The 27,748-nt window shown below is 36.4% G+C and overlaps 1 protein-coding gene and 1 pseudogene across 5 annotated transcripts in view; both read right to left on the bottom strand.

Annotated features, from left to right (window-relative positions):
* Window positions 1–1,370: 1,370 nt before the first annotated feature.
* On the bottom strand, window positions 1,371–4,987 carry LOC105099244 (glycine dehydrogenase (decarboxylating), mitochondrial-like; annotated as a pseudogene).
* Window positions 4,988–5,934: 947 nt separating this feature from the next.
* The window catches only part of TRDMT1 (tRNA aspartic acid methyltransferase 1), a 43,307-nt gene continuing 21,493 nt past the window's right edge, over window positions 5,935–27,748 (bottom strand). For 3 of the 5 annotated variants that reach the window (XM_010992031.3, XM_064479413.1, XM_064479414.1), the window contains 9 exons: window positions 22,489–22,565; window positions 20,074–20,145; window positions 19,390–19,455; window positions 18,550–18,619; window positions 17,981–18,064; window positions 16,271–16,614; window positions 14,111–14,168; window positions 12,905–13,034; window positions 5,935–6,428 (listed from right to left, as the gene is read on the bottom strand). In XM_010992031.3, coding sequence (XP_010990333.2) covers window positions 6,328–6,428; window positions 12,905–13,034; window positions 14,111–14,168; window positions 16,271–16,614; window positions 17,981–18,064; window positions 18,550–18,619; window positions 19,390–19,455; window positions 20,074–20,145; window positions 22,489–22,565 — 1,002 coding nt within the window. In that variant the 3' untranslated portion in view covers window positions 5,935–6,327. The remainder of the gene's footprint in view (window positions 6,429–12,904; window positions 13,035–14,110; window positions 14,169–16,270; window positions 16,615–17,980; window positions 18,065–18,549; window positions 18,620–19,389; window positions 19,456–20,073; window positions 20,146–22,488; window positions 22,566–27,748) is intronic. The other 2 variants (XM_031444626.2, XM_064479415.1) reach the window with 2 other exon arrangements.

Below are 27,748 nucleotides of genomic sequence, written 5' to 3'. Positions count from 1 at the left end.
ATTAAGATCATTTGGCGAGCCATTTAAAAGACAGTCAGTGATGCAAAAGGGAGAATGAAAAATCAGTTTCCTGTTAAAAACGGCAAAGATTCAATTACACAGTTCTTTTTCAAAGGAAGAAGCTGTATTTTCCAAAGTGTTGAATAAGTTTATAGCAGTCCAAATATCAGAAAACAGAATTCCCAAGGCAAACCATATATGCATATTTATTACCAATAACGTATAGTGGGCATTCGGCAACAGGACATATTCTAAATTATGCATGGGTATATATGCTAATTAAATGACACCCTGGTAAATATATCTTCGTTAAGGTCTGAGTTTGGTGCTTGCTATTTATTTGCAGTTATAAGTTAAGGGCAGGAAACACCATCTACCTGCCCATGGATATACTTCAATAGTTTTAAACATTTCTCAAAGCTGTGCTTTTCCTTTCAGTTTGTAAGCAAACATCTCCACAGAGCTTCCGTGGGGCTAGAGCTGGTGATGTGTAGCTTAACGCATTTTGTGTAACTTTGCTCACAGAGAGCAAAGTTGGGCACAGGACACTGCAATTACAGAGTAATCAGAGTAAAACTCTTGCCCCTTTTTATTGGTAACATTCTTCTCAGCGGTGAGGAAAACCCAGTGAAAGTGCACGAAAGTGATTGCAGACAGTCGTATGCTATGATTTATGAGACTTGCACTAAGGTTTATCTCTAAACACACACACAAAACGTGGATAGTGGCTGTTGACGCAATCTGCATTGGCTCACAGCTTCCCTATACCCATAGTTTTCTGTGAGTGCTTCTGAAAAAAAGGTGGTAAGGAATTTGTTTTTCAATTGTGGTAAATTGTACATAACATAAAGTTTGCCATTTAAACAGTTTTCAAGTATGCGGTTCAGTGGCGTTAAGGACGTTCATACTGTTGTGCAACCATCACCACTGACCACCTCCAGAACTTTTTTACCACCCCAAACCCATACCCGTTACACACCAACTTCCAGGCCCCAGGTCCCCCGAGCCCTGATAACCACTAGCCTACTTTCTGTCTCCATGAACTTGATTCTTCTATGTATCTCATGTAAGTGGAATTATACAAACTGTCGTTTTGGGTCTGGTTTATTTCGCTGAGTATGTCTTCAAAGTTCATCCATGTTGTCATGTGTCAGGATTTCTTTCCTTTTTATAGCTGAATAACATTCCATTGTATGTCTACATCATATTTTGTTTATCCATTCATCCACCAATGGACACTTTGGTTGTTCCCACTTTTTTTTTTTTTTTACTATTGTTAATAATGCTGCTATGAACACTGGTATACAAATATCTGTTTGAGTCCCTCCTTTCCATTTGTTTGGGTATATACTCAGAAATGGATTGCTGTATCATGTGGTAGTTCTATGTTTATTATTTTTTTCAAATTGCAATGTTTTTATTAGAGTATTATTAATTGCAGATTTAAAAAAAACACACTTGTGGAAAAGGGAAACACTCAGAAATGCTATTACAGATTAGGCAAATTAGTAGGAGGAAAAAGATTTCTTCAGTGTATATAAAATGTAAATATTTGCCCTGGGATTTCCCATAAATGGCATAGTCCACAAGGACTTATTTGGAATAAAAATGTCTATCAAATCTCCAGTAATAGCCTCTATAACGTCTGCAAACTTGGTACACTGAAGTTAAAAAGTTACTAGCACATTCCAGATTTTCTATGCAAAAAACAATGGTCCCAATCAAGGCAACTTGAACATCAACTGCTACATGAGAAAGCAGAGGCACCAAAGCAAATCTCTCTTCCAATGATGATCTGCCACTCACTAGGCTAACTATTTACATTTACCTGGACAGATTACAAAACTATACACAGTACATAAAACTACTACTTGAGTCTGGTGGAAAATGAAAGATTTCTTTATCAGACACTCCAAAGCACATCAGATCAGTCACTTGAACTTAGGGAGAGAAGATTAGGAAGAGGCCCTCTTCTGTTGAGAAAATGGGGACTCATAAACATCCATGGGTGGGCAGGTACAAACCAGGCGCTGATCTCCATAGATGGCATCAGTCCGGGCAATGGTTGGCCAGAATTTGTTCTCCAGTTTCACAAAGGGGATTGGGAATGCTGCCACCTCTCTGGAATATGGCTGATCCCAGTGGGAGGACGTGACGAAGATCAAGGAGTGTGGCAACACCTTCAGGGGGATGACCCTGGGGTCGATGTGGCCCTCCTTGATGTCGGCAATTTCCTGCTGAATGCTGATTATGGTGTCACAGAATCTGTCCAGCTCTGCCTTTTCTTCTGACTCAGTGGGCTCAATCATGAGCGTGCCGGCCACTGGCCAGGACATGGTAGGGGCTTGAAACCTGTAATCCTGAACCCTCTTGGCCACATCCATGGCCTCAATATTTGCAGACTTTTGAAGGGTCTTGTATACAAAATAAACTCATGAGCCACATAACCTCTTGCACCCTGGAAAAGGACACTGTAGTGTTTTTCTAATCGCTTGGCCATGTAGTTGGCTTTTAATATAGCAGTTTCTGTGGCCTGTTTAAGGCCCTTGCCTCCCATCATCTTGATATAAACCCATGAAATTGGCAAGATGGAACTGGAGTTCCCACAGGGCCACACTGATGGTACCCAAAGGCTGGGCATCTTTGCTTGGCTTCACCGAAATGATGGGATGATTAGGCAGAAAAGGCACAAGATGTTTCTTCACTCCAATGGGCCCCATGCCGGGGCCACCTCCTCCATGGGGAATGCAGAAGGTCTTGTGAAGATTTAGGTGTGAGACATCAGACCCAAAGTCTGCAGGACAACAGATCCCCACCTGAGCGTTCATATTTGCCCCGTCCAGGTAGACCTGCCCTCCGTGCTTGTGGATCAGGTCACACACCTCTCCAGTGTTCTCTTCAAACACTCCATTGGTAGATGGGTATGTAATCATGATTGCTGCCAGGTTCTCCTTGTGTTTATCCACCATGGCCTTGAGGTGAGCTGCATCGATATCCCCGTATTTATCCACCTCCACAGGCTGAATCTTCATGCCTGCCATGTGGGCACTTGCAGGATTGGTCCCATGTGCAGATTTTGGAATGAGGCAAACCGTTCTGTGTTTTTCTCCTTTCCTGTCCAAGTAGGCTCCGATAGTGGCCAGCCTGGCGTATTCCCCCTGAGCTCCGCTGTTAGGCTGGAAAGAGATTCGGTCATAGCCTGAGTTCACACAAATCCTTCTCAAGTTCTTGGAAAAGCTGCTGGTACCCTTGAGCTTGGTCCAGAGGCACAAAAGGGTGGATGTTTGCAAATTCCTTCCACGTGATAGCCGTGAGTTCAGAAGAGCTGCTGAGCTTCATGGCGCAGGACCCCAGTGGAATCATGCTATGAACAAGGGAAATGTCTGTTTTCCAACTGCTTCATATATCTAACAGTATCTGTTTCTGAGTGATAGCTGTTGAACACTTGATGTGTGAGGAATGGGCTAGTTCTCTTGAAGGCAGTTCCTAGAATACCTCTCCGTTCCTCACCCATCCTTTCAGCAACCAGCTCTGCAGACGACTCACAGCCAAAGATCCACAACAAGTCATCCAGATCTTTTTCATTGACTGTTTCATCAAGAGAAATACCAAGCTTGCCATCCTCGAAGGGCCGAATATTTATTTGCCGCTGAGTGGCCCTGCCCAAGACCTCCTTCACTGAGCAGCCACACTGAATCTTCAAAGGTTCAAAGAACAAGTCATGCTGGAGTTGGTGCCCCGCTCGCTTGAGAGCTTCAGATAAAATCAAAGTGGCATTATGCACCCTCCTAGCAGTATGTTCCAGCCTGTGAGACCCACGGTAGATTGCAAACATTGCAGCCATATTTGCCAAGACAGCCTGAGCTGTACAGATGTTGATGGCAGCCTTGTCTCTCCGGATGTGTTGCTCCCTGGTTTGAAGAGCAATACGATACACTTCTTTCCCGCTGGCATCTCTTGTTGCCCCAGCCATTCTTCCAGGCATCATCCTCACCAAGCTTTCTCCGGCAGAAAAATGGCTGCATGTGGTCTGCCATAGCCCAGTGGCACCCTAAATCTCTGTGAGCTGCCCAGGGCGATGTCTACCCCAAATTCTCCAGGAGGCCTCAAGACACACAGAGCTAAAAGGTGAGCAGCACAGCAGGCCAATGTCCCTGCCTGATGGGCTCTCTCCACCAGTTCTGTAAAGCCTTCCACCTTCCCTTCGGTGTCTGAGTACTGGAACAGCACTCCACTGACATCCTTCCCACTGAAGTCCATTTCATGGGGTAACTTCAGTTCAGTGAGGACTCCAGCACACTTGGCTCGAGTCTGGACAACAGCTATTGTCTGGGGATGGCAACGGGGATCAATAAAAAATTTCCTCCTCTTGTGTCTGTGGCAAAGCTGCGTTGCCTCTGCAGCCACGGTGGCCTCATCCAGCAGGGATGCATTAGCCATGTCCATGCCTGTGATGTCACACACCATGGTCTGAGTAAACTCTCCAGTCTCCCCTGAGACACCTCTGGCTGGTATGGAGTATACTGGGTGATCCATCCTGAGTTCTCCAGGAAGTTCTGCAGAATTGTCTGTGGCACTGAACAGTTATAATAGCCCATGCCAGTATACAATCTCCAGAACTGGTTCTTGCTGGAAATGGCATGCAGAGTTGCAAGGATTTCATTTTCACAGACATTTTCAAGGGTCTTTTCAAGTGGATACTGGCAGGAATGGTCTTCTCGATCAGTTCATCAACGCTCTCCAGCCCTAGGGCCTGTAGCATCTCCCTCTGGTCTTTGTCCCTGGGGCCAATATGCCTTCAAGAGAAGTCATCGCATCTGGGCAGGAGGCACTCTAGAAGGTGTGAGGCCCCAGCCCCACTGCCGTTACTGCTGTCATGGCTCTGTGGCACCCAAAGAGGCCCCACACCTCCAAGCCCAGACGCAGCCCCCAGGCCCTGGCGTACATCTGCATGGCCATAGTCACCATCTCCTGCCCGGGCCCATGAGGGTCAGCCATGCTTTCAGCCCCTCTTCTGGTCACAGTCCCCTGGGTGGAAGCTGCCCCCAGGTGGCTGGAGTCTCTCTCCGCTGGAAAACTGGAGAGACAGTTGGATCTTTGGGGCAATGAATGGGTGCGGCTCTGAGCCAGGACATCAGCGGAAAGTTGTTGCTCTGTTACTATTTTTAAGGAATCAGCATCTGTTTTCTAGAGTGGCTGCACCATTTTACATTCTCACCAGCAAGACAGAGTTCCAAGTTCTCCACATCAGAATTGTTTTTAAGAAGAAAAATACAAATTAAAATTTTGTGATATAATTTCTGGTCTTCTTTCTATTTCTCTTTGTCACTTGTTTTTATCACTGAAATCAAAACTACGGGATTTATGATACAAGACTTAGTCTGATTAGAACCCCAATTCCAAGTCTACAGACAGGGAGGGACAGAGAAACTTAAGTCATAAAAGTTAATTCACAGAATAGTCATATGAAATAGGGTCAGAGGGCAGAGTTTCCTCCCTAAAATATGAATGCTTTCCTATAGACTTTAAAATGTGATGGCAAATTCAACTTACAACAAGAAGCTGAGAAGGAAGACAGAAGCAAGCTCTGAAAACAGCAAACTAAAGGCAAGTATGTACAAACAAAGAAGGAGTTTTGCCTTTCAGATGGAAATAGAATTAAAGATAATTAGGAAATGTGCACCTACATTTTCTGTGGCTTACTGATGGAGAGGTAATGAAGAATTCAGGCCTATTTTTTTCCTAACATTTTCTTCAGATGACTGTATAAGGTGAATGATGATAATTTGGTTTAAAATATTCTACATATTTGGTTTAGATAAAATAAAGGAATGTTAAAAATCAAAATTAAAACTTTCAACATTTGAAAGGCTAGAATTACAATCATCATTTTAGAAATAGGAAGAATCATTTTTAAAAAGTAAAACAACAGGATTCATAAAGCAACTTCTTTAATTAATATGCACAAATATACAGTTTCTCAGGTTCATATGCCTGTTATGATGCTTTATAAAATATTCAGACATTAAAATTCTGAAGTGCCTAAATTTGTCTATACCATACTATAGAGAATATTTTACATATATTTAATTATTTCATATAAAAATATATTCTCCTAAAGCATAACAATAATTTTCACCTTACAAAACACAGCAATATAAATATAAGGAAACAAATTGGCATTTTTCTGATAAATCTCAATTTCATATCAAAGAGAGATTAAGATAAGTTAGTTGAATTTTGTCCAAATTAATTCAAAATAGAATTTCAAAATTACCATCTGGATATGATGGAATACTGTGACCATCTTTCAGAGTTATTTAAAAATTACTCATATAGGATTTTGATTAGTTTAGCTACTATATGTACGTTGAGACTATTTCCAAGTAGACGATAACGCTGTTTGACTGTAATCTTCTCAGGAAATCCTAGAAAAGAAAGATTACAATTTATTATACATTTGTAATATTAAGTACCAGAAATAAAATGATGTATTCTTTAGTAAAAGCACAGTGGTTATTTATATAAGTAAGTCCTTAAGGACTCCATGAAGTTCAATTAATAAATGAGAATTTGAAGCCAAAAGTATTAAATAACATTGCATTGTTTACACAATGTGATATTATCACATCACATATTATATTATGCTCGATACACAAACATGTAACACACATAGCATCCACAGAACTAATACAAATCTGGACATTAGTGCACTTTAGGAAAAGCAGTGGCTACCATTATTTCAGTTATTTTCTTTCATTTGATAACAGCATTAAGGAGATAGAATTCATACACCATAAAATTCACCTTTTTAAAGTATACAACTGAATGTTTCTTTAGTATAGTCACAGAATTTTGCATACATCTCTACTATTTAATTACAGAACATTTTCATCACCTCAAAAAGAAAGCCAGCCCACAGCTAACATCACACTCAATAGTGGCAAGCTGAAAATTTTCCTCTAAGTTTAGGAACAAGACAAAGATACCCATTCTTGATACTTTTATTTCAACATAGTATAAGAAGTCCTAGCCACAGCAAACAATTAGGCAAAAAGAAAAAGAAAAAAAAAGAAAAAGAAAGGAATTCAAATTGGAAAGGAAGAAGTAAAACTATCACTGCCTGCAGATGATATGATATTATATATAGAAAACCCTAAAGACATCATCAAAACATGATTAGAATAAATGAATTCAGTAAAGTTGCATATACAAAATCAATATACAGAAATCTGCTATTTCTATACATTAATAACAAACTATCAGAAAGAGAAAATAAGAAAGTAATCTCATTAATAATCACATCAAAAAAATTAAGATACCTAAGAATAAATTTAATGAAGGAAGTGAAATACTTGTACACTAAAGGCTGTAAGATATTGATGAAAAAAATTAACAAAACACAAATAAAGATACTTCATGATCATAAATTAGAGAATATTGTTAAGCAATCTACAGATTTAATGTAATTCCTACCAAAATTCCAATGGCATTTTTTACAGAAATTGAATTCACAATCCCAAAATTCATATGGAATCACAAAAGACCTCAAGTAGCCAAAGCAATCTTGAGAAAGAAGAACAAAGCTGGAGGCACCATGCTCCCTAACTTCAAACTATATTACAAAGCTACAGTAATCAAAACACTGTGACATTGGCATAAAAAGACACATAGATCAATGGACCAGAATAGAGAGCCCAGAAATAAACCCATGCATATATGGTCAATTAATTTATGATGAGGGAGCCAAGAATATACAATGGGGAAAGGATAGTCTCTTCAATAAATGGTGTTAGGAAAATTGAGACAGCCACATGCAAAAGAATGAAACTGGACCACTGTTTTAACACCATGCATAAAAATTAACTCAAATGAATTAAACACTTGAATATTAGACCTGAAACCATAAAACTCCTGGAAGAAAACACAGGTGGTAAATTCCTTGACATGAATCTTGTCCATACATTTTTGGATCTGATTCCAAAAGCAAAGGCAACAAAAATAAACAAGTGGGACTATATCAAATTAAAAAGCTTCTGCACAGCAAAGGAGATAATCAACAAAATGAAAAGGCAATCTACTGAATGGGAGAAAATATCTGCAAATCATATAACTGGTAAGGGATTAATACCCAACATATATAAAGAACTCATAAAACTCAACAGCAAAACAATAAACAATCAGAGTAAAAAATGGGCAGAGGACCTGAATAAACATTTTTTCAAAGAAGACAGATAGATGGTCAACAGGCACATGAAAAGATGTTCAACATCACTAATCATCAGGAGAACGTAAATTAAAACCACAATGGGATATTACTTCACATTTTTAGAATGGCTATTAACCTAAAGACAAGAAATAACAGGTGCTGGTGACGATGTGGAGAAAGGGAACTCTTGTGCACTGTTGGTGAGAATTTAAATTGGTGCAGCCACAATGGAAGGTTCCTCAAAAAATTAAAGGTAAAACTATCATATGATCCAGTAATTCCAATCTTCATATTTATCCAATGAAAACAAAAACACTAATTCAAAAAGATATGCACACGCCCATGTTCATTGCAGCACTATATACAGTAGAAAGATATGGAAACAACCTAAGAGTCCACTGATAGATGAATGGATAAAGAAAATGTGATGTATACATACTAAGAAATACTACTAAGCCATTAAAAAAGAATGAAATCTTGTCATTCGTAAGAAGCTTGAGGGTATTTTGATAAGTGAAATCAGAGAAAGACAAATACTGTATGATCTCACTTACATGTGGAATCTGAAAACCAAAGCAAGTAGGCAAGCAAGCAAGCAAACAACAACAACAAAAAACCCTAGCTCATAGATAGAGAGAACAGACTGGTGGTTACGGGGGTCAGGGAGCAGGGGACAAATGGATGAAATGGGCCAAAAGGTACAAACTTCCAGTGATAATATAAATAAGTCCTGGGGATTTAACGTAGAGCATGGTGACTACAGTTAGTAATACTGTGTTGTCTATTTGAAAATTGCTAAGAAAGATCTTAAAAGTCTCCATCATAAGAAAAAGAAATTTCTAATTATGTATAGTAATAGATGTTAACTAGATTTATTGCAGTGGGTGATCATTTTGCAATGTGTAAAAATACTGAATCATTATGCTGTAATGTTGTATACCTGAAATGAATACAATGTTACATGTTAAAGATACACTTCCATAGAAAAGTTTTTTTTAAAAAGAATACTGGTACCCATTAGCAGTCACTCTCCATTTCCCCTCCTTGAACTATTAATCTACTTTCTGTTCCATGGATTTACCTATTCCAAGCATTTCATATAAATGGAACCATACAACATGTTGTCTTTTGTTTCTGGCTTCTTTCATTTAGTGTTTTCAACGTTCATTCATATATAACATGCACCAATAGTTCAGTCCTCTCAATGTCAGAATAATATTCTATCATATAGATATACCACATTTTATTTATCCATTCATTCATGGACAGACATTTGGGTTTTTCTACTTTTTGATTATTACATGACTGTTAGGAACATGTACATATGTCTGTACATGTTAAGTTTTTGTGTGGACATATATTTTCAGTTCTCTTGGATATAAACCTAGGGGTGTAACTGCTGGATCATACAGTCACTCTATGTCTAACATTTCAGGAACTGTCAGGATGTTTTCTAAGGCTGCTGCACCATTATATATTCCCACTAGCAACACACAAAGGATCTGATTTCTCCACATCTTTTCAACACTGTTATTGTTTGTCTTTTTGTGAAATAGTGTCTTATTGTGGTTTTGATTTACATTTCCCTAATAATTAATGATGCTGAACATCTTTTTATGTGCTTATTGGCCATTTGTCTTTTTTGGAGAAATGTCTATTAAAATCTTTTGCCCATTTTTAATTGGATTATTTTTCTTTTTATTGTTGAGTCACAAGAGTTCTTTATATATTCTGGATACAAGGCCCTCAAGGTTGCTTTTTTATACTCTGCTCCCACAAATTGACTTCCTCATGGTGGAGAAATTTGCTACTTTTTTTTTTTTTTTCAAAACAAAAATGGCCCACAGATAGTACATTTGCTGGAACCAAACCTTGCACGTAACACCATAAAAGACTGTCCATACATAACAGGGTCACTATAATGTTAATTATAATATCAGAATGTCACATTCAATGTCCTTTGGCATAGCAATTAAATAAAGGAAAAGAAAATCAGATAATAAAATAAAGATCATTAAAAACAGCAAAATTTCATATAGCAAAATTTCAAACCTTGATAAAGTTGCTTTATCAACACTTGACATGATACTTACTGCAATAAAATAAGTGATTACCATAATAAAACCATATTTGCAACTGAGTATGATCATAAAATTGCTATTATAAAGATAATGTCTTAGGCAAGCACATTAGTCATCTCAAAAACTATTTACTTCAAAGTAGCCAGAGGTAGAAATACATCTACAAACAAACTTTCAGAATATCCCAGGGGTGGTCTTTTGTGATATTAAGATTATATCAGAAGAGGAGAAATGTTTGAAAACAGTAAGATTTGTAAAAACTATATATAGTGTGTGTGCATTTTACATACAGATGTTAAAATCCACATCCACTTACATAAATTTACATACATTTTTAAAGTTAAAAGGTGACTTTTTCAAAACTTAGGTACATTGAAAATAATAATAATCCTCAAAAACAAAGAAACCTAGAATTAACGAGGTCAGGACAGCAGCTTTCATTCAGTAAGCGTAGGTTAGTGTTCCCTTCTCCCAAAGCCCGCTCATGCCACTAGCCACAAAGAGAATCGGGACAAAATGTGCCAAGGATCAATGCAAATCCATCACTGCCGGTAGACAAGCAGCTCAAAAAATGCCATTTAGGACCCAGGGTCGATGATGTCAGAGGCACACGTGAAGGACAGTTCTGTCAGCCCTGCTCAGTGGTGACAATAGGGCAAGCCTGACTATACAAATATACCACATATTTTAAAGAAAGATTAAGCAATTAAACAGGCTTTCTCATGTCTTTTATACATATATTCTCAGAGAGCTTTGAAAAAATCCTATTTTGCCCTTGAGATACTTTTATTAAATACTGAGAAAAAATATTTATGAAGTAAAGGTTATAAAAGCAAATAAATACCTATCATTTAAAACATAAAAGCTGATGCAAATTTTATATTATGTGTCTCTGTGTAAACATTTTACATATGTGAACTCACTTCACTGTCACAACAACCCTGTGAAGTCAGTACTGTAATTATCCCCACTTTACAGATGTGTAAACTAAGGCAGAGAATGGATAAGCCGGGCCTAGGATTCAAACTCAGTTAGTCTGACTCTGGGATTTGTGCTAAATTTCAATATTACCAAAGTGACTAGTACTACCAGACAAAATAAGCACTCAAATAAAACTTAGAAACTAGTTGTTATTAGACAGTAAATCTCTTTTCTCTCTTTAGTACTGTGGAAAGTACCTTTGATTGCTCATTTTAAAAAAGGAAAAAAGAGTAACCAGGACAGTAGAATGGGAATTAAATTCCTGAGAGCAATTCTCAGCTCTTTTTATTTGTTTGATGATGTTCTCACTCACTGTGACATAAACTAAAACAAGGAAAGTCTGTGTTTTTCTTAAATAACACTCCCCGGGATATTTGGAGCTGAATGAGATCATCAAGAAAAAGGCAGAAAGTACAAAATAAACCTGGTTGCTGTGACTACGCACGGAGAGTCCATTACCAAGAGGGTAGTCAAATTCTACTGGCAATTTGTTCCCAACGTACAAAAAGGTTCATTCCAAAACCTCATCTCTAAATCCATTATTTAGAATTTAAAACCTGATCTATATGATCACAATATGTTCTTCAAGAATAATACTTTATTTTATTATAAGAACATTAGATTTAGCACAGCAAAGTTTCGCTTTTCTGCATTCAAGCTCCCAATCAGAGTTATCAAAAACACGTTTCCTCCTTGAGGAGCCCTGGAGGCAGGTTAGGGAGGTCCACCTTTCTCCCTTCCCACAGCCAGGTGCTAGGAGCACATTCACTCCCCCCAGGAAAAGGATGGCACCCACAGAGCAGGAGCACCGACGCCAAGCAAGTGGGATCAGGGAGGGTGGGGCGCTTGAAGAAGCAAAGGGCCATGTCCAATGTCTTAACAGCAACAATCCCTGGATTTCCTGGACCATGAAAGGCCTTAGGACTTTGTCTTTCTCACTCTACAACCCTATCTTCATTTTTGTTTTGGGGATTCCCTCCTTCAGATCCCCTAATCTCTTGTCACTCTGGCATCTGAGTCACCCTTACTTTCCACCAGGAAAGCTGCTTCCTAGACTACCTCTCCACTTTGTCTCTCCTGTACTCAAACTTTGTAGGGAAGGACGAAGGTACAGGATTGTAAAGAATGTCCCTCCGATGAGAAGGAATACAAGTACATCCCCCCCCACACACAAAAATTCCTCCACTGCCTTTTAATTTCTTCATTAAATAAAAGACCATCCTAGGCAGTCTCAGAAGATCTAGTGTGGGGTTATTAGAATAGGACCCCAAGAAATAATAATAATAATAATAATAATAATAATAATAATAATAATAATAATAATATTATTATTATTATTATTTGGAGAGAGATGCTATTAACAAGCATCTGTGGGGACACATGAGGAATTGCTGATTGGGCCCTTCTGTCCCTGCAAAGCACTTGGAATCAATATTGGAGCAAAAGGGGAGGGAGAACTGAGTCTGAAGGGAATGGACTAAGGCAGGTGACGAACACAAGCAGAGACAGGAGGGAAGGACAATGTCAAGAACAGCACAATCAGGAAGGGAAGTTTTCTTACATCCATCACAACCCTAGTGAATTTTTAGGTCTTTAATAAGTGAAAGCTGGGATCCGCATGTAACCCACATACCGAACTCTGGAGGAAATCCATGGAGATTTGCTATTTCTTTAGGAGTGAAGAATCGAAGTTTGAGCATTAACAATTTTGTTATCTTTTCTTCTTGTGACAAACTGGTAAGGGATTTGTAGACATTCTCAATCTGTAAGAAAGCATCCAAGATGACTGATCAAGTAGAGGGCAGCTACATTTGTTAAGATACCATCATCTATTGTGAGACAGTTTAAAAATGGTGGACGTGCAGTCTGCTGTAACACACGGAAGCACAGGGCAAAACGTCTCTGTGCAGTGAACTGTATAACTGGCTCATCACTGGCAACGTAAGCTTTGAAAATGAACAAAAACTTAATGTGGAACAGATCTGGATACTTTCAGTGTATCTGTCCTCAAAAATTAACTCATAAGAATATAAATATTAATATTAATAACTGACATTAATGACATAATAAATGACATTAATAAATGACAATATAACATAACAGAAATATAGTGAAAACTACAACAAAAAAGAAACTTGGTCAACCAATAAGTCAACTTTACAATGTGAACAAGTAGCCAATAAATATTTATTGTTTATGACCAATTTTATCTAAGTGTTTTCTTTAAATGATAAAAAATATTTAGTAAATATGATTTCTCAAATCCAGACATTCATTTGCCTCTGCTAGGGTTTTTTACCATGGGTAAACTTTATCAATAGTAAGAGTTTAAATCAGTATAAAAGATAATGTGACTTCACTTCAAAATTATTCAGAAGTATATAAAACCTGCAATATATTGAGCTTGTCTTCTATCATACTACAAAAAAAAAAAGAATTTGCAATTGAAGTATTAATAAAAAGCCTTGCTAAAATATAGATTTTTTTCCCTAAAAGGCATTTTTATAGTATGTGCTTCAAAGGAAGGCTCCAATAAGAAGATACTTGTTCACAAATTTAGAAAATATTCACTATTATACTCTGCATTTCAAATTACTCTTTATGGACTAAAAAGAAATACAAAAGGTGAGATACAGAAAAGAGTAAAAACAAAGTATTTTTTGGACATATACTCATATCTAGCAATAACAAAAGATTTAGTCTATAGTAAATATTATATACATATATTCACTCCAATTGAACATGTAAGATTACCTCAACATTCTCAAATGTTAAGTATTAGGCAAAATGTTATTTAAAATAATTTTCAGATATTTTAGTTCTGAAGCATGCACAGTACCTGCACATCCTCTGTAGTCTGTAACACAGATCCTGTCCCTTCTACGTAGCGTCCGTAACTGAAAAATTAACATGAATCTTTTCATCTAATTGCTAAGGCTACATTTCTTAAATATTTCATGACTGAATTAATCCATTTTACAAAGTTATATTCCTCTGAAATATTCTGAATAATATCACATAAATATGCTTTGTGATTAAAAAATTACTAGGTGAAAGACAGAAGATCATTCTATTTAAACTTCTCAGACACTAAGCTTGGCATAGTTTTTCATTGTGTAAATACAATTTTGCATTATGTATTATTGTCATTTATTCTTATTAAATATCATTTTTTAAATATTCATCACTAGAAAGTAAGCACTTGTTACGACTTTACATCTAAATGCTGTTCAATACTGGCAGCCCTGCCACATTACACTGAATGTTATGTAGGTGAAAATAAATTGCTTTTTTTTTTAATAATGCCTGAACCATCATTTCTTCTCACAAACCCAAGACCCTACTCTCCAGTAGCATGACACACTCAGGCCCATCAAACATGCACCTGCCTCTTACTGTGACACAGTATGTTTTGACTCTTTATCATACGACAACCTGACTATTGGGGAAAAAACTATTAAAAATATAAAACACTACAGAAATGCAATGTATTAGTAATATTTCTTTCCCTAAGACCATTGCCAAGATGGCTGTTTGACATTTTATTTTTTCCCTAATACATGAATTTAAAACATAAATTAGATATAAAATATAAATTAGAAACAAACTATAATTAGAGAAAAAAAGTCATATCACAGAAAAACAGTTTCCACATATATCACATGTATGTGTGTGTGTTTATATTATCTACACTATATTATCTACACTAAAATAGACTTTGACAATGAGGCTTCTTTTATACCATCTTTATAATTACAAAAGAATTTCAAGGTTGCTTTTTATTACAAAACTGATAAGTTCTGTTTTATGAGAGTCCTAAACAGAACCTATCAGACTCGGAAACAGACAGCAGCTGAGTGAAGTCTTTTAAGGTAATGGAGAGCAATATGCCCATTCCCCTGGAAACACAAGGGCAGAGTGTGATACAACCCGACTGAGTCTGGTACGCTCACATCAGGGACATGGTGCCTGGTGCAAGACAACCAGCTAGCAGGTAGAGAGAGAAGGCGTGAATTCTTCAATCTTACCACTACCTGTCCAATGAGCTTGAGTGGCACTAGAAAAGCAGAGAGAGGGATCTTTTACATACATTTCTCAAAGTGTCTAACTTCCCCCTTCTTTCTAGGTTTTAAAAAAAAGTTGAAAAACACATGAACATTTGAGAAATAATCCAAAAGAAGCCCCCTAAATGTCCATCAATAGGTAACCAGCAAAAAAAAATTACGATATACCTATACCATGAGAACAGGAAAGTTCTTTATGCACTCATATGCAGTAGGATCCCAATTATATTGTCCACTGAAAACAAGGGCACATAATAATGAATAGAGTATGCTATCATTCATGTAAATCAGACAGTAAAAATATGCATGTATAAATACACCCTCACACATAATACCTCCCAGGCGATTAGACAGTGAATTGAAATCACTGGTTGCACGTAGGGATGGAAACTGGACAGCCAAGAGGCAGAACTGGGAGTCTTACAATTTTAGTTCCTTTTTGAATTCTGAACCATGAGAATACATTATGCATTCAAAAAATGAAATACAATTTAAATATGCTTTAATGTGCTCTAGATTATTCAATGTTATTTCTTGCTTTTAAAATTTAATTTCTTCACTGATCATGGAAGTGGACATAAGTTTTTGAGGTCTGATGTACCACAAAAAGAAAGGTGCTTAAAAATATTAGCAATTCACCATCCACAGACACCGTGTTTCCACCGTGAATAATTAAGCGCCTATGAAGGTCACCAAACAATGGCATTGTCTTTTATGAGCACTTTCGTGGGCCGTGCACACGATGTTCTGCCAGAAGGAATTTTCCCTCGTGCATTCTACTGGAACACGAAAGCAAGCAATTAAGGGCGAAAAAAATCATTCTAGCAGAAACATTTTATAAAATGCTCCTTGTTCTGAGAAGAACTAAAAGAAACAATAATTACAAAAAACCTGGTTATTTTGGATATGCCATGAATAGTCTCTTTAAAACCTACCCTTTCGTAAAGCACATGGACCTTCTAGAAGTGGGCTTAACAATGTCTAGCAAAAGAGCATATCGCAGTAACGACTTTGGTGGTAAAAAGTATGAGTTCATGTCAACGTCATCTTCCAGAAACTCTTTTAGCATTTGCACAGAGAGATCACTGTCCTGTTGATGTTTCCTGCCAATTTCTTCTGCAGTTTCAAGCTTAAAAAGAATGGCCTCTTTTCCAGAACAGTGTGTGCTGTTATCAAAGCAAATATTTGATTCGATTTTCTTTTCTTCAATTTTCTTTTCTGCAGCTATCTCATGTTTTTGTGGATCTTCAGATCCAAGTTGGGGAAACTCCGTCAGTATCTGGCATCAAGTAAAAAATACACAAACTGTCAAAAGCTTTATTTAAAAATAAGAGACAAATTGATAACATCTAGTCAATGTTATGCAAGAGAACTCTTTAGCATTTACAGAGCTGTCATTAAAATAGATAGAAATTGAGGTTTACTAGTATTTATACAAGTTATTACAAGTTACTCATCATACAGTGACAGGCCATCAGGCTACAGTTGATTTATTTCATGAAGTTACTGCTTTCTGTATTTATTAAGATAGCAAGTATGTTGACTATAGATACAGCATCATATTTGGAAAAGCAGGTGAGAAAGCAACAGTAACATTTCTGGAAAATGTGTTTTGGATCAAAGTTTGCCATTCCCCTCCATTAAAAAAAAAAAAAAACTAGAGCATATCCATGATCTAAAGGAAAATTAGTAATTAAAAAAGAAAAACATGCTTCACCCTGAAAGGTTATTTCTATTCCTGAGTCCCACAGGAAAAACTTGTTCCTGCAAAACATGTAACCTGGTAGTAAAGTCCTATTTTGGGAAAGAAAAAACAGTTCCAGGAATTTTTAATGATGAAGTCTTTGTTAATATACTTTATATGTTGTTTTTGGAGCTGCCCACTATGAAAGGGAGATATACTGTTACTATATTATATAATATAATACTGTATAATACTGGTATTGTATTACAGGGGATTCAAATGGTACTACTGAACCCCTGTTACCAGGACATGACTTTTGAGTTCTTACCTGTGATGGTTACGGAGAGCCTCACTGAACCACTGAAACTGTTACCCACACTAGTTTTCAGCAGAAGCATATAAAATTGCTAGCATCATTAGAGATCCGATCAGTAACAACTGAGCATTTCATTCTAGCTTGTACTAATCTTTACCATATTTTAATCAATTAAGGCTAAACAGCATAAAGTTAAAAGAAAATGCAACAGATGTGTTAAAATACTCAAGCCCCTTTTAAGATAGCATGGTGAATTTTATCAAAAGTAGTCAATGGCTTCTATCGAGGGGAAAAAATAGATGCAATATAGTCAATGGTCAGAAGAGAAATTATAGGGGAAAAGGGAGGATAATGGTTAATAACCAGCAGGAATGGTTATTTTTCAAACTTCTCTTTGACCTTATTTTTTTTCCTAATAATGAAAGGAAATTTTCTGGTTTTATTTAAAGCAATTAAAGTGGCATCAGGAGGGGAAAAAGGCGTAGAAGACAGACGTAGGGCATAGCGTACATTATAGGCACGACAGGACACACATAGACCTCCGTGAAGCAGCTCCTGAAAGCGAATTAGCAGACTGACGTATATTTACAGTAGACGAATAATAATGATGATGATGATGACAACAACAACAATAGTAAGAAATACCTGACCAGGGCCTTGAAAAGGGAGCGGCTCTGACTGAAGCTTTGCAATAAGGAAATACCGTAGCCTTGAATTTGGAATGCCAAGCTGCAAGTAAAGCAGGACAGTGAGTTGTTATAGGAAATCAGGAAGGTCTGTATCAACTGTCAGCAACCTAGTAAAAAATTCACACAGGTCTACATCAGTTTCTGCCAAACAAAACTCTGTTGTTGACTTGTAGAAGACTTCTCTGTAGTAAATTCTTAAACCTTCTAAACTGCCACACTTTGTACCTTTATTTGAATGACATAAAGATGGAAACTGATGAATCATATGTCTGTGAGTCACGTTCACTTTATATTTCCCAGGTAAGAAGTCAGAGACATTCTTACATTCATTACTGATAGTACAGTAATCATAAAAAAAAGTAGAATTCAGATATAGCTATAATATTCAGATACAGAAAGTAAGAACCATGTCTGAACTAATTTTGAGATTTACCTATAATATTATCCAAAATGGATCCATTCTTTTTATTGATTCAAATTCCCTTTGGGAAGATTTCTATGAGAGTTTATAATTGTGGTACTTACAGAGGTTGGAGACAATAGAAATTCTTGGTACTGAAAGCCACAATTTTCTATCGTTTGTATTAACAGGTCTCTGAAAAGAGAAAAATAAAGGGAAAGGAAAAAGCTTTCACTCTACTGTTCAAAATGGGATTCTTGTATAAAATATTACACATAAAACATCATTTTATGTGAAAACTTTATCTCCACTCAAGTTGTTTAGAAAGAATAATCCAAGTTCTTTTTTAAGTCCAATACTTGAGAAATTACATTCCTCAAAGAGGTAATTGTTATTATAAATAAATAAAGCTACCAGACAATTTATAAAATTGGTGAGAGTTAGAGTCACACTAATCCATGAATGATAAACTTGCTATGGGAATGGAACTGTATCCATAGCCAATCAGATGGGGCAACACTGAGACAGACAGCTGGAGAATCAGGGACTTAGATGGATGCCTTCTCTCTAGCTGGGCTACCATCTGAAAGGGACTCAGGGCTTGCTTCTCCCATCTAACTGCAGGACAGAAAATGCCTGTCCACAGGACCAAATCTGAACCAAAAACATTCCTATTTCTAAAGAAACAGCACCAAAATAAGCAGCAAAAATTGAGAAATATTCTCATTAAAATGAGTACTCATTATGGCAAAATTCAGACACATCAAAGTGGGAGAGAATCGGTTGAACCTAATTTTGGGATACTTCACGTTACTAACTGTTCAAAATCAGCATTAATGAATAAAATACATAAAATATATAAAATGTCAGAATGTACATGTTTAGTTTTAAGATCTTTATTTCACAACAACTCCTATTATGAAATATACCAAGTCTAAGATGAACATAAGACACACATTTTTTACCTTGCAGAAGATACTTCAAAACCTTTCACATTTTCTAAGAGAATATACTTCGGTAATTTTTGTAATCTAAAAAACAAAACAAAACAAAAACAAATGGAATTCCAAACATCTTATTACTTAGAAGTAAGAAGTAAAGAAAATCCTTACAGGTGGGAAATATGAGGTAAATAATTGTCCGAACTCTCTTTTTATAAAAGAATTTTATCAGGGATGGAGACAACTCATAACTTATTCCTTTTCCCCATATACACGGCACACCCGATAAAGTTAACATTGGAAATGCTCATTTCCACTGAAGTTTGTGTCAGAACTCAGTTTGCACAGAGCCTCTGGGCGGCACAACTCAAATGTACACACAGAAGGACAGTTTCTGGGGTTAGCACAACTTTCCAGGCCGTGGGCAACAACACTCACTAACATTAGCATCATCTGCTCTAATACTGTGTGCAGAGGCAACAGAACTCAGCTATTAGGCTGTAACTCCCTGTCTCTCACTTTAGTGGCAACCATGGAATTGACAAAATCTGCAGTCACTCCAAGAGTCATGGCAAAAGATAAACGAAGCACACGGTATCTGAAGGCAGCGTGTATAAGCTCTAATCTCTATAAATGACAAACATCGTGTTCATCCAGATCCAAAGTTCTACATTTACAGTAAGCTTGTACAGGGGTCTAAGTTTTTACCTTGGGAGAATATCTAGAATATATAAGAAGCTGTTCGTCCTTGGATCAGTCACATCACCTTGCAGGCCAATTCTAAAGGGGTAAGTACGGAAAGCAAGTTAAGTTCATCAAGAATCAAGTTCATAAAGATACCAAGTCACTTCTAAAAAGTCAGAACTGAGAGAACTAAAATTAGTCAGCCCTCACAAAAAATACGATCACCTCTGCTGCTATGGAGAACAAAAGTGTATTTTTTTCATTTAATTAAAAAGAAAAAAGCCTTGCCTGTCTAATAAACACACTTTTTGCAAAAAAATATGCCAAGTGACTTATATGAGGCAAAGCAGAACTTGAAGTCGATGAAGAATAAAATCAATTACCCTCGTAAAAATCAGTTTGTTTAGGAAAGGCACACACACACAACTGGCTGATGATGCCTTTTGCTCTGTCCCACGTGAGACAAGAAAAGTTTAGATGAATGAGCTGGTTGGGCAGAGTGGCAATGTAGAACTGATGGCAAGGATAACTGATCACCATCCAAGCAGATCAAAGTAGAAGGTAGGACTAAGATCGTCTTGCCCAGTGTAACAAGGAGGGACTAAAGCTGAAGGCTTGCTTCTACAAGGAGTTGCAACTTGGCTAAACTAACTAGGTCAGACTATGTCACATAACAAGTGGCATCTGGACTAGCAATTAGGTCTTGTAAGTAACATTCAATATGATCAAGAACCAAGCAGAAAGGACGACTAAGACTGGGCCTTTATCACAGCAGCAGAGGACTAGGGATTAAGCCCTCGCTCCTCATTAGCTTCATAGTCTTAAGCAAGTTACTTGACATCACTCATCTGTTTCCTCACACCAGACGGCAGGATCAACACCAACAGTGGATCTGAGGCTCAGATGGGAGGTTAGGGTGGACTTGAATAGACTGCTCAGAAACCTTGGGTTCTTCTCATTTTGGCCTTTTTTCTCTCGGTGTTCAAAAGGGTGATCGTACTATGGGATCAGTGACTGTGGCCGTCAGCAGCTGGAGCAGGGCTAATGCAGAGCAGAAGTAGAAGCAGGGAATATATAGGGAGCCCACTGCAGAGGGCCCACTGCAGACAGATGAGGCATCCCAGTGCTGGGGCTGCATTCTGTTCAGTACCTCTGACTTAACTATAGTTAAACAGCCCATACACACACTTGCATATGCTTGGAGCCATCTTTACATGGAAGGCCTGCCTTTTCTGATAAACTCCCAATCTGCTCCCAGACAATTCAGATATCATCTCTAAAAGAATTCCTCCCACCTGGTATGCAGCAAGCCATTTTCTCCTCCATGCTGTCATGGCGGTTTCAGTATTCATTCATTATAGAGCTTAGATCACGTTATAAGCCCATTATTTGTCAGCCATTTCCCCTTGGACTATAAGTTCCATAGGATGGAAACCACAGCATCGAAAGCAATGCCCAGCACAAAGGTGCACAATGAACTCGGGGAATTAACTTCCCAGAAAACTTCAAATAAAACTTGGATGGAAATTAAGCATGAGAATATTTATTTAAATTAGAATTTTTACTACTTGTGATATCCCACTTAAAATCACATCACGTATTTAAACAGGACCCTACAAAATAAGTAATGAATCCTGGCTGTGACATTGTCTAATTGTATGGCCTTGGGAAAGTTATTTAACTTTTCTATACCCCAGTTTCTCACCTATAAAATGATGAGACTAGTACCTATCCCATAAGCTTGTTAAACTAAATGGCATACTCCCAGTAAGGCACTCAGAGGGCTATCATTATTATCATTATTATTTACAATAATTAGAAATATTATTATTAAAAATATCTAAGTGAAGATGGATTAGTTAAGAGTCTCTCTAAAATATAATTCCCTGAAATACACAGCCAAATAAATACCATAGAATAAAAAACTGAATTGGGACATAGTTTTAAAGAGTCATTTGATTAATTGTACATATTATTCAATGTACATAACAATTTTGAGAAATGTAAAATTCACAAATGCATTCTTGACTAGCTTTAAATTTTTACAGTCAAGGAATCTGGAACTTGAATATTTACTGTGGAAATTTACTTTGAATAATCAGTGTAGGAAGATATTCCGGAATGCTCACTAGCTTAAATAATTTAATGTAATTTAGGTCAGAAACAAATATTGGATCTTTGGTAGATATCAAAGAGGTACCATGTAGTTGCTGCACATCTACTATTGACCAAATTACTGTTTGGCAGTAATTGCTACTTTCCTTATGATTAATGCTAAATTACAAGTGTGAGTAAAGGAATTACTTATGAAAAATTTCAAGCCTACAAAAATGCAGCTGATGGACTTCAAAGTGTCCATGCTTGAAATTACAGTATGATTTGATTTAATGAGTCTTTCAAAAGTTCTCTTCCTAACAGAGAAATATTTATTATACATACCTTGTAAATGGCTGACAGGGAGGGCTCATTAAAATCATATTGAAAGATAATCTGTCAAACTCTTCTAGTGTAATGCCCTAAAGAATGAACATTGGGGGGAAGAAAGAATATAAAAACATGCATAGAATGGGGAAGAAGGAAAATGCTAACTAATTATAAATAAATACATCAGAAATTGTAACACTTAAGTTTTATTTATAGTACTTGAAAGTTTATAAAACACTTAATACTTTTACAATAAACTTTAAACTAACTTTCCAAAGCAATTTTGTGAAGGAAGTGGAGCCATAAACCGGAGCTATGAAAAATTAAATGACTTCCCCCAAAACCCAGAGCCAGCCAGAGCAGAGGTGGAAGGCTAGTCTCCTGCCTCATAAGTACTTCGTGCCCTGTGACACCTCAAGTCTAAGACTGCTATGATTTCTGAATCAAACATGGACAACTTTATTTTATAATTAATGATTCTCAGCAAAGGGTCTAGAGAATTTTTTTTAACACCTTTCTATTAATAATACTTTTTATTTAGGAAATGTGATTTACTGACTAGTCACCATCCTTTTCTGTCAACATACACCCTTGTATGTTTCTGTTAGTATAACACCAAAGAGAAAAAGGTTTCATTTTCATATATCCACAATTATTATATTGTTTTACAGTTGTGTATAGTCAAAGAAGTTCAAAAGATTGTAGGTAAGATGAATCAAAATCATCTCTACTGGACTAAATAGTTTAGAAATAGACTATTTTACTCCTGTTTTATATACAATATCAGAAGATAAATATAGAGAAACACAAGTCATGGGTTTGCCAAATCTCATTAAGCAGTCTCAGTGTACACTCTTTGCCAGAAATTTAAAACAAGCCCAGAATCACAACCTTCCAATTATGAGACATTTCTAAAAAGTTCAAGCACATGAACAAAGCAGGAAAAGATTTATTCTGAATTCTATAAAGAGTGAGTTATCCTGGGAGACACACCAGTTGTCTCTATTGTATTAAAAGTTTGAACATACACGTCTATTGTTATTAAATCACAGGCTTTTACGTAGTTTAAGATATATGTGTAAAATGAAATGAAAATTAAATATTGAGAAGTTCCAAAGCACCTCTGGAAATCAGAGTCGTAAAGAAAACAATTTGACAATCACATACTCAACAGTCTGTCAGAAAACCTGGGGCAGGCCAGTGCACTTAGCACAGCACAGCATATGCAAGTTAAACAGCCTGTCCACACAGGGCTATTATGAAAAGCAACTTATTGATTTTACAACTAATTGTGGACTGATTAAAGCTGACTTCCTAAAATCAAAATAAAAATATGACAAAAATCTTTTATATCAGGAGTATCCTCAGTCTAGAATCTAAAGTTTAGAACCTAAGTCCAGAGTTAATGCCTCCAATACAGTTAGATGTAAAAAGAAAAAAAAAATCACAATTTTAAAGGATTCCAGGAGAGTTTTTTTTCTTTTTAATAGTACAACCCATATGACAAGCAGTTACGCAGAAAACACTCACTCAGTGAAACCATCCACAATTTTCTAGGTCGATGAATGTGTCAGGATTCAAGAAAGTAGTTACAAAGACTCAATGATTAATTTTAATAATTTGATATCTTAACACTAATGGATATCTATCCTTTTTCCATAACAAGGCCATACAAGTTAATAAAAACACCTTTGCTTTATTTACTTTCTCAAAAAGTTTCCTGGCTATTCTTATACTTAATTTTCTTTTAAACTTTAGGAAGAAGTTGGTAGATTAGGAAACAACTTTTGACTATTTTAGTGAAATCTACTGTTACACTAAAGAGAAGTAAAACTTTGAGGTGCATGATAAATCTCCAATAAAAACTTACCAAGTGGTTATTTCCTCCCATTCCCTGCCCTCTGAGTGCTGACATTCCTTTGCTGATGAATATCATGACGATTAGATCTTTCTTGATCATTGTACTAATCGTCACTACACTATAAACTAATTTTCTATGACTCGTAAATGCTTTTGCCTTTAGACAGATCTTATCTAATATCAATTCTGAAACCTCTGTTGTCCTTTGTTACCATTCACCTGGCATCTGTCCATTTTTTTAGCCACGACATGTTGTTCATTAAACAATGTTCATAAATTAATCCACCGATATTTCAGCGCGTCTGCTATATGCCAGACACTGTGCTCGGCCTGGGAATACACCATGAACATACAGACAAGGCCTCTGCTCACATGATGTTTACACAGTAGTGATTAGTAATTTCCCATTTTCTACTTAGATAAATGACAGATTTTAGTTTTATAATGAGTTATCTTTGTAACTGGGGAGTCCTGCTCCTGGTTAAACACCTGTATGTAATTTTCAGGACTGACTGTAGGCAACGATGAAGGCTTCACCAGCAGGTGTCCAGGGGAAAGCCGCCCTCCCTACTTCAGACCTGGTGCCAGGCTTGTGCCCTGCAGTGTGGTCAAGGGCTCAGAACCCCTGGCAGGTCGGGCTCAGAACCCCTGGCAGGTCACGCACTTCACATATTTGCATTCCTATGTCTCTTTATCTGAGGCCTTGCACACAGGTGGCCCTGAAGGCTTTAAGGGAGGAGGAAGGGAAACCTTGAAGATACTCACCCTGCTATGACTAGTACCCAGCACTTTCCACTCCCAGCCTTCCCCGCTTCACCTTCTCCCCCGATGCCAGGGGCTCTTTCAACAGTGAGCTGACCCCCACATCTGACCCAACTCTCCACTGGGGTGCTGCCCCCTAGGGAAATGGAACAGGGGGCGTCGGCGTTTTCTCTGCTTTATTAGAGACTTGCTTTTCCCACACAGCAATTAAGACTTCACTCTCATTTTTGCCCTGTTGCTTAATCAGCTACTCTGACCCCTGACAGTTCAGCTGAGCTCCTGACAGCAACATTAAAAATGTCCTAAAAATCTACAGCTTCATTTATCTTTCCAAGAATAGACGTATTTTCTGAGACTCACTTTCCCTTCCTACTGCAATTATATTATCATTTCTACACTGCAAAGATTTACAACATTTCACCCTGCTTCCTAACCATAATTTCTTTCCGAACATGGCAGTTTTATTCCTGGGTTCTTTACTCTGATTCCTCTCTTGCTTAGTTAGATTAACTGACTGAGTCATTTTTACAATAAAGGCCATTTATTCAATAAGAGTCATTTATTTCAATGGGAAATAAATAACAGAAAGATCTCTGAAAAGTTCCTAAATACCTGGAAATTTTAAAACCATACTTCAAAATAACATATAGGCCAAAGAAGAAAACAAGAGAAATTAGAAAATATTTTGAACTGAATGAAAATGAAAATACAACCTATGAAAATCTGCAGCTTGTAGCCAAAACTTAAGAAAATGTATAGTGTTCAAAATGTATAGTATATAGTTTACATCAAAAAGAAAAACAATCTCAAGTCAATCATCTAAAGTCTCACTGTTAAGAAATATAGAGTAAATTAAACACAAAGTAAGTAGAAAAATAATAAAAATGAGTAGAAATTAGTGAAACTGTAAACAAATGAATAATAGATAAAATCAATTCCATCCAAACCTATTTACTCGAAAAAAGCAATAAATTTGACAAGCCTCCAGCTTCACTAATAGAGGGAAAAACAGAAAAGATACAAATTCTTAATATCAGGAATGACATACTGGACATCACTACAGATCATGCAGATAAAAAAATATAAGGAAATATGAACAATGTTATGCCAATACATTTGACAAATTAGATTAAAAAAGATAAATTTCTTCAAATAGCCTCAATAGTCTTATAGCAATAAATTCATAGTTAAAAAGCTTCCTACAAAGGAAACTCCAGGCCCAGATGGCTCCACTGATAAAATTCTATCATTTATATAAAGTACTAATACTTATTCTTCACAAATTCTTACAGAAAATATAAGGCTCATATTACCCTAATAACAAAATCATACAAACACATTAAGAGGAAACTATAAAAATCATCTATAAAGATAAATGCAAAAATACTTAACAAAATATTAGCAAGTGAAATGCAGCAATACATAAAAATGACGCTAGTATCATGACAAGTAGGATTTATTCCAGGAATGTAATATTGACTTAATATTCAAAAAAGGTAAGGGGTTTGTTTACTATATTATCAGAATAAAGGGGGAAATGATATAATCATGTCCAAAGATGTAAAAAGAAAGCATTTGAAAAACTCAAATCCATGCATAATAAAAATTCTCAGAAAACGGAATAAAAGGAAAATTCCTCAACTTGATAAAAAGTCATCTATGAAAAATATGCAACTAACATCTATAAAATGGTAAATGAATGTTCTCCCCTAAGATCTAGAAGAAGGCAAAGATGTCCAATATAACATTTTCTATTCAACACTGTAAAGGTCCTAGATAATGCAATAAGGCAGGAAAAAAAAATTACACTGATTGGAAGGGAAAAGTGAAACTCTTTTTTTCTCAGACAATATAATTGTACATGTTAAAAAAAAATCCTACAAAATCAGTATAAAAGCTACCAGAACTAATAAGTCAATATAGCCAAGTCTCAGGATACTAGGTCAATAAATAAAAATAAGTGTATTTCTACATGCTAGCAACAAACAATTGGAAAATAATTTAAAAAAAATACCACTTATAATAGCACCAAACCCCACAAATATTTAGGGATAAATTAACAAAAGTACATGTAGGACTTGTACATTAAATACTACAAAATATAGCTGATACAAATTAAAGAAGACCTAAACAGGTGAAGAGAGAGATCATGTTCATGGGCTGGAAGACTATTTTGTGAAGATATTAGTTCTTCCAAAATCAATGAGTGATATTCCAATCAAAGTATCTTTTTTTTTTTTTTGTAGAAACTAGCAGGCTGATTTTGAAATTTACATAGAAATGTAAATGACAGCATAGCAAAAATAATCTTGGAAAAGAAAATTAGAAGTTTGAAAATTTACCATGCCTGAATTTAATACCCACTGTAAAGCTGCAATAACCAAACGTGTGTTATTGCTGTGAGGATAAACATATAGATATAACTGAAGAGAGAATCCAGAAATATAGCCACACATGCATGATCTATTTTTTTTGTAAAGGTGTCAAGGAAATTGGGGAAAGGACAGTCTTTCAAGAAAATGGTGTTAGGACAATTTTATATGTGCTTGGAAAAAAATAAATGACCTCTACCTCAGACTACACACAAAAAGAAACTTTAAATGAGTCATAAACCTAAACATAAAAGCCAAAACTATAAAACTTCTGGAAGCAA

The sequence above is a fragment of the Camelus dromedarius genome, chromosome 26 (assembly GCF_036321535.1).
Source record: "Camelus dromedarius isolate mCamDro1 chromosome 26, mCamDro1.pat, whole genome shotgun sequence".
NCBI classification, from domain to species: Eukaryota; Metazoa; Chordata; class Mammalia; order Artiodactyla; family Camelidae; genus Camelus; species Camelus dromedarius.
This window is presented reverse-complemented; position numbering and strand designations above follow the sequence as displayed.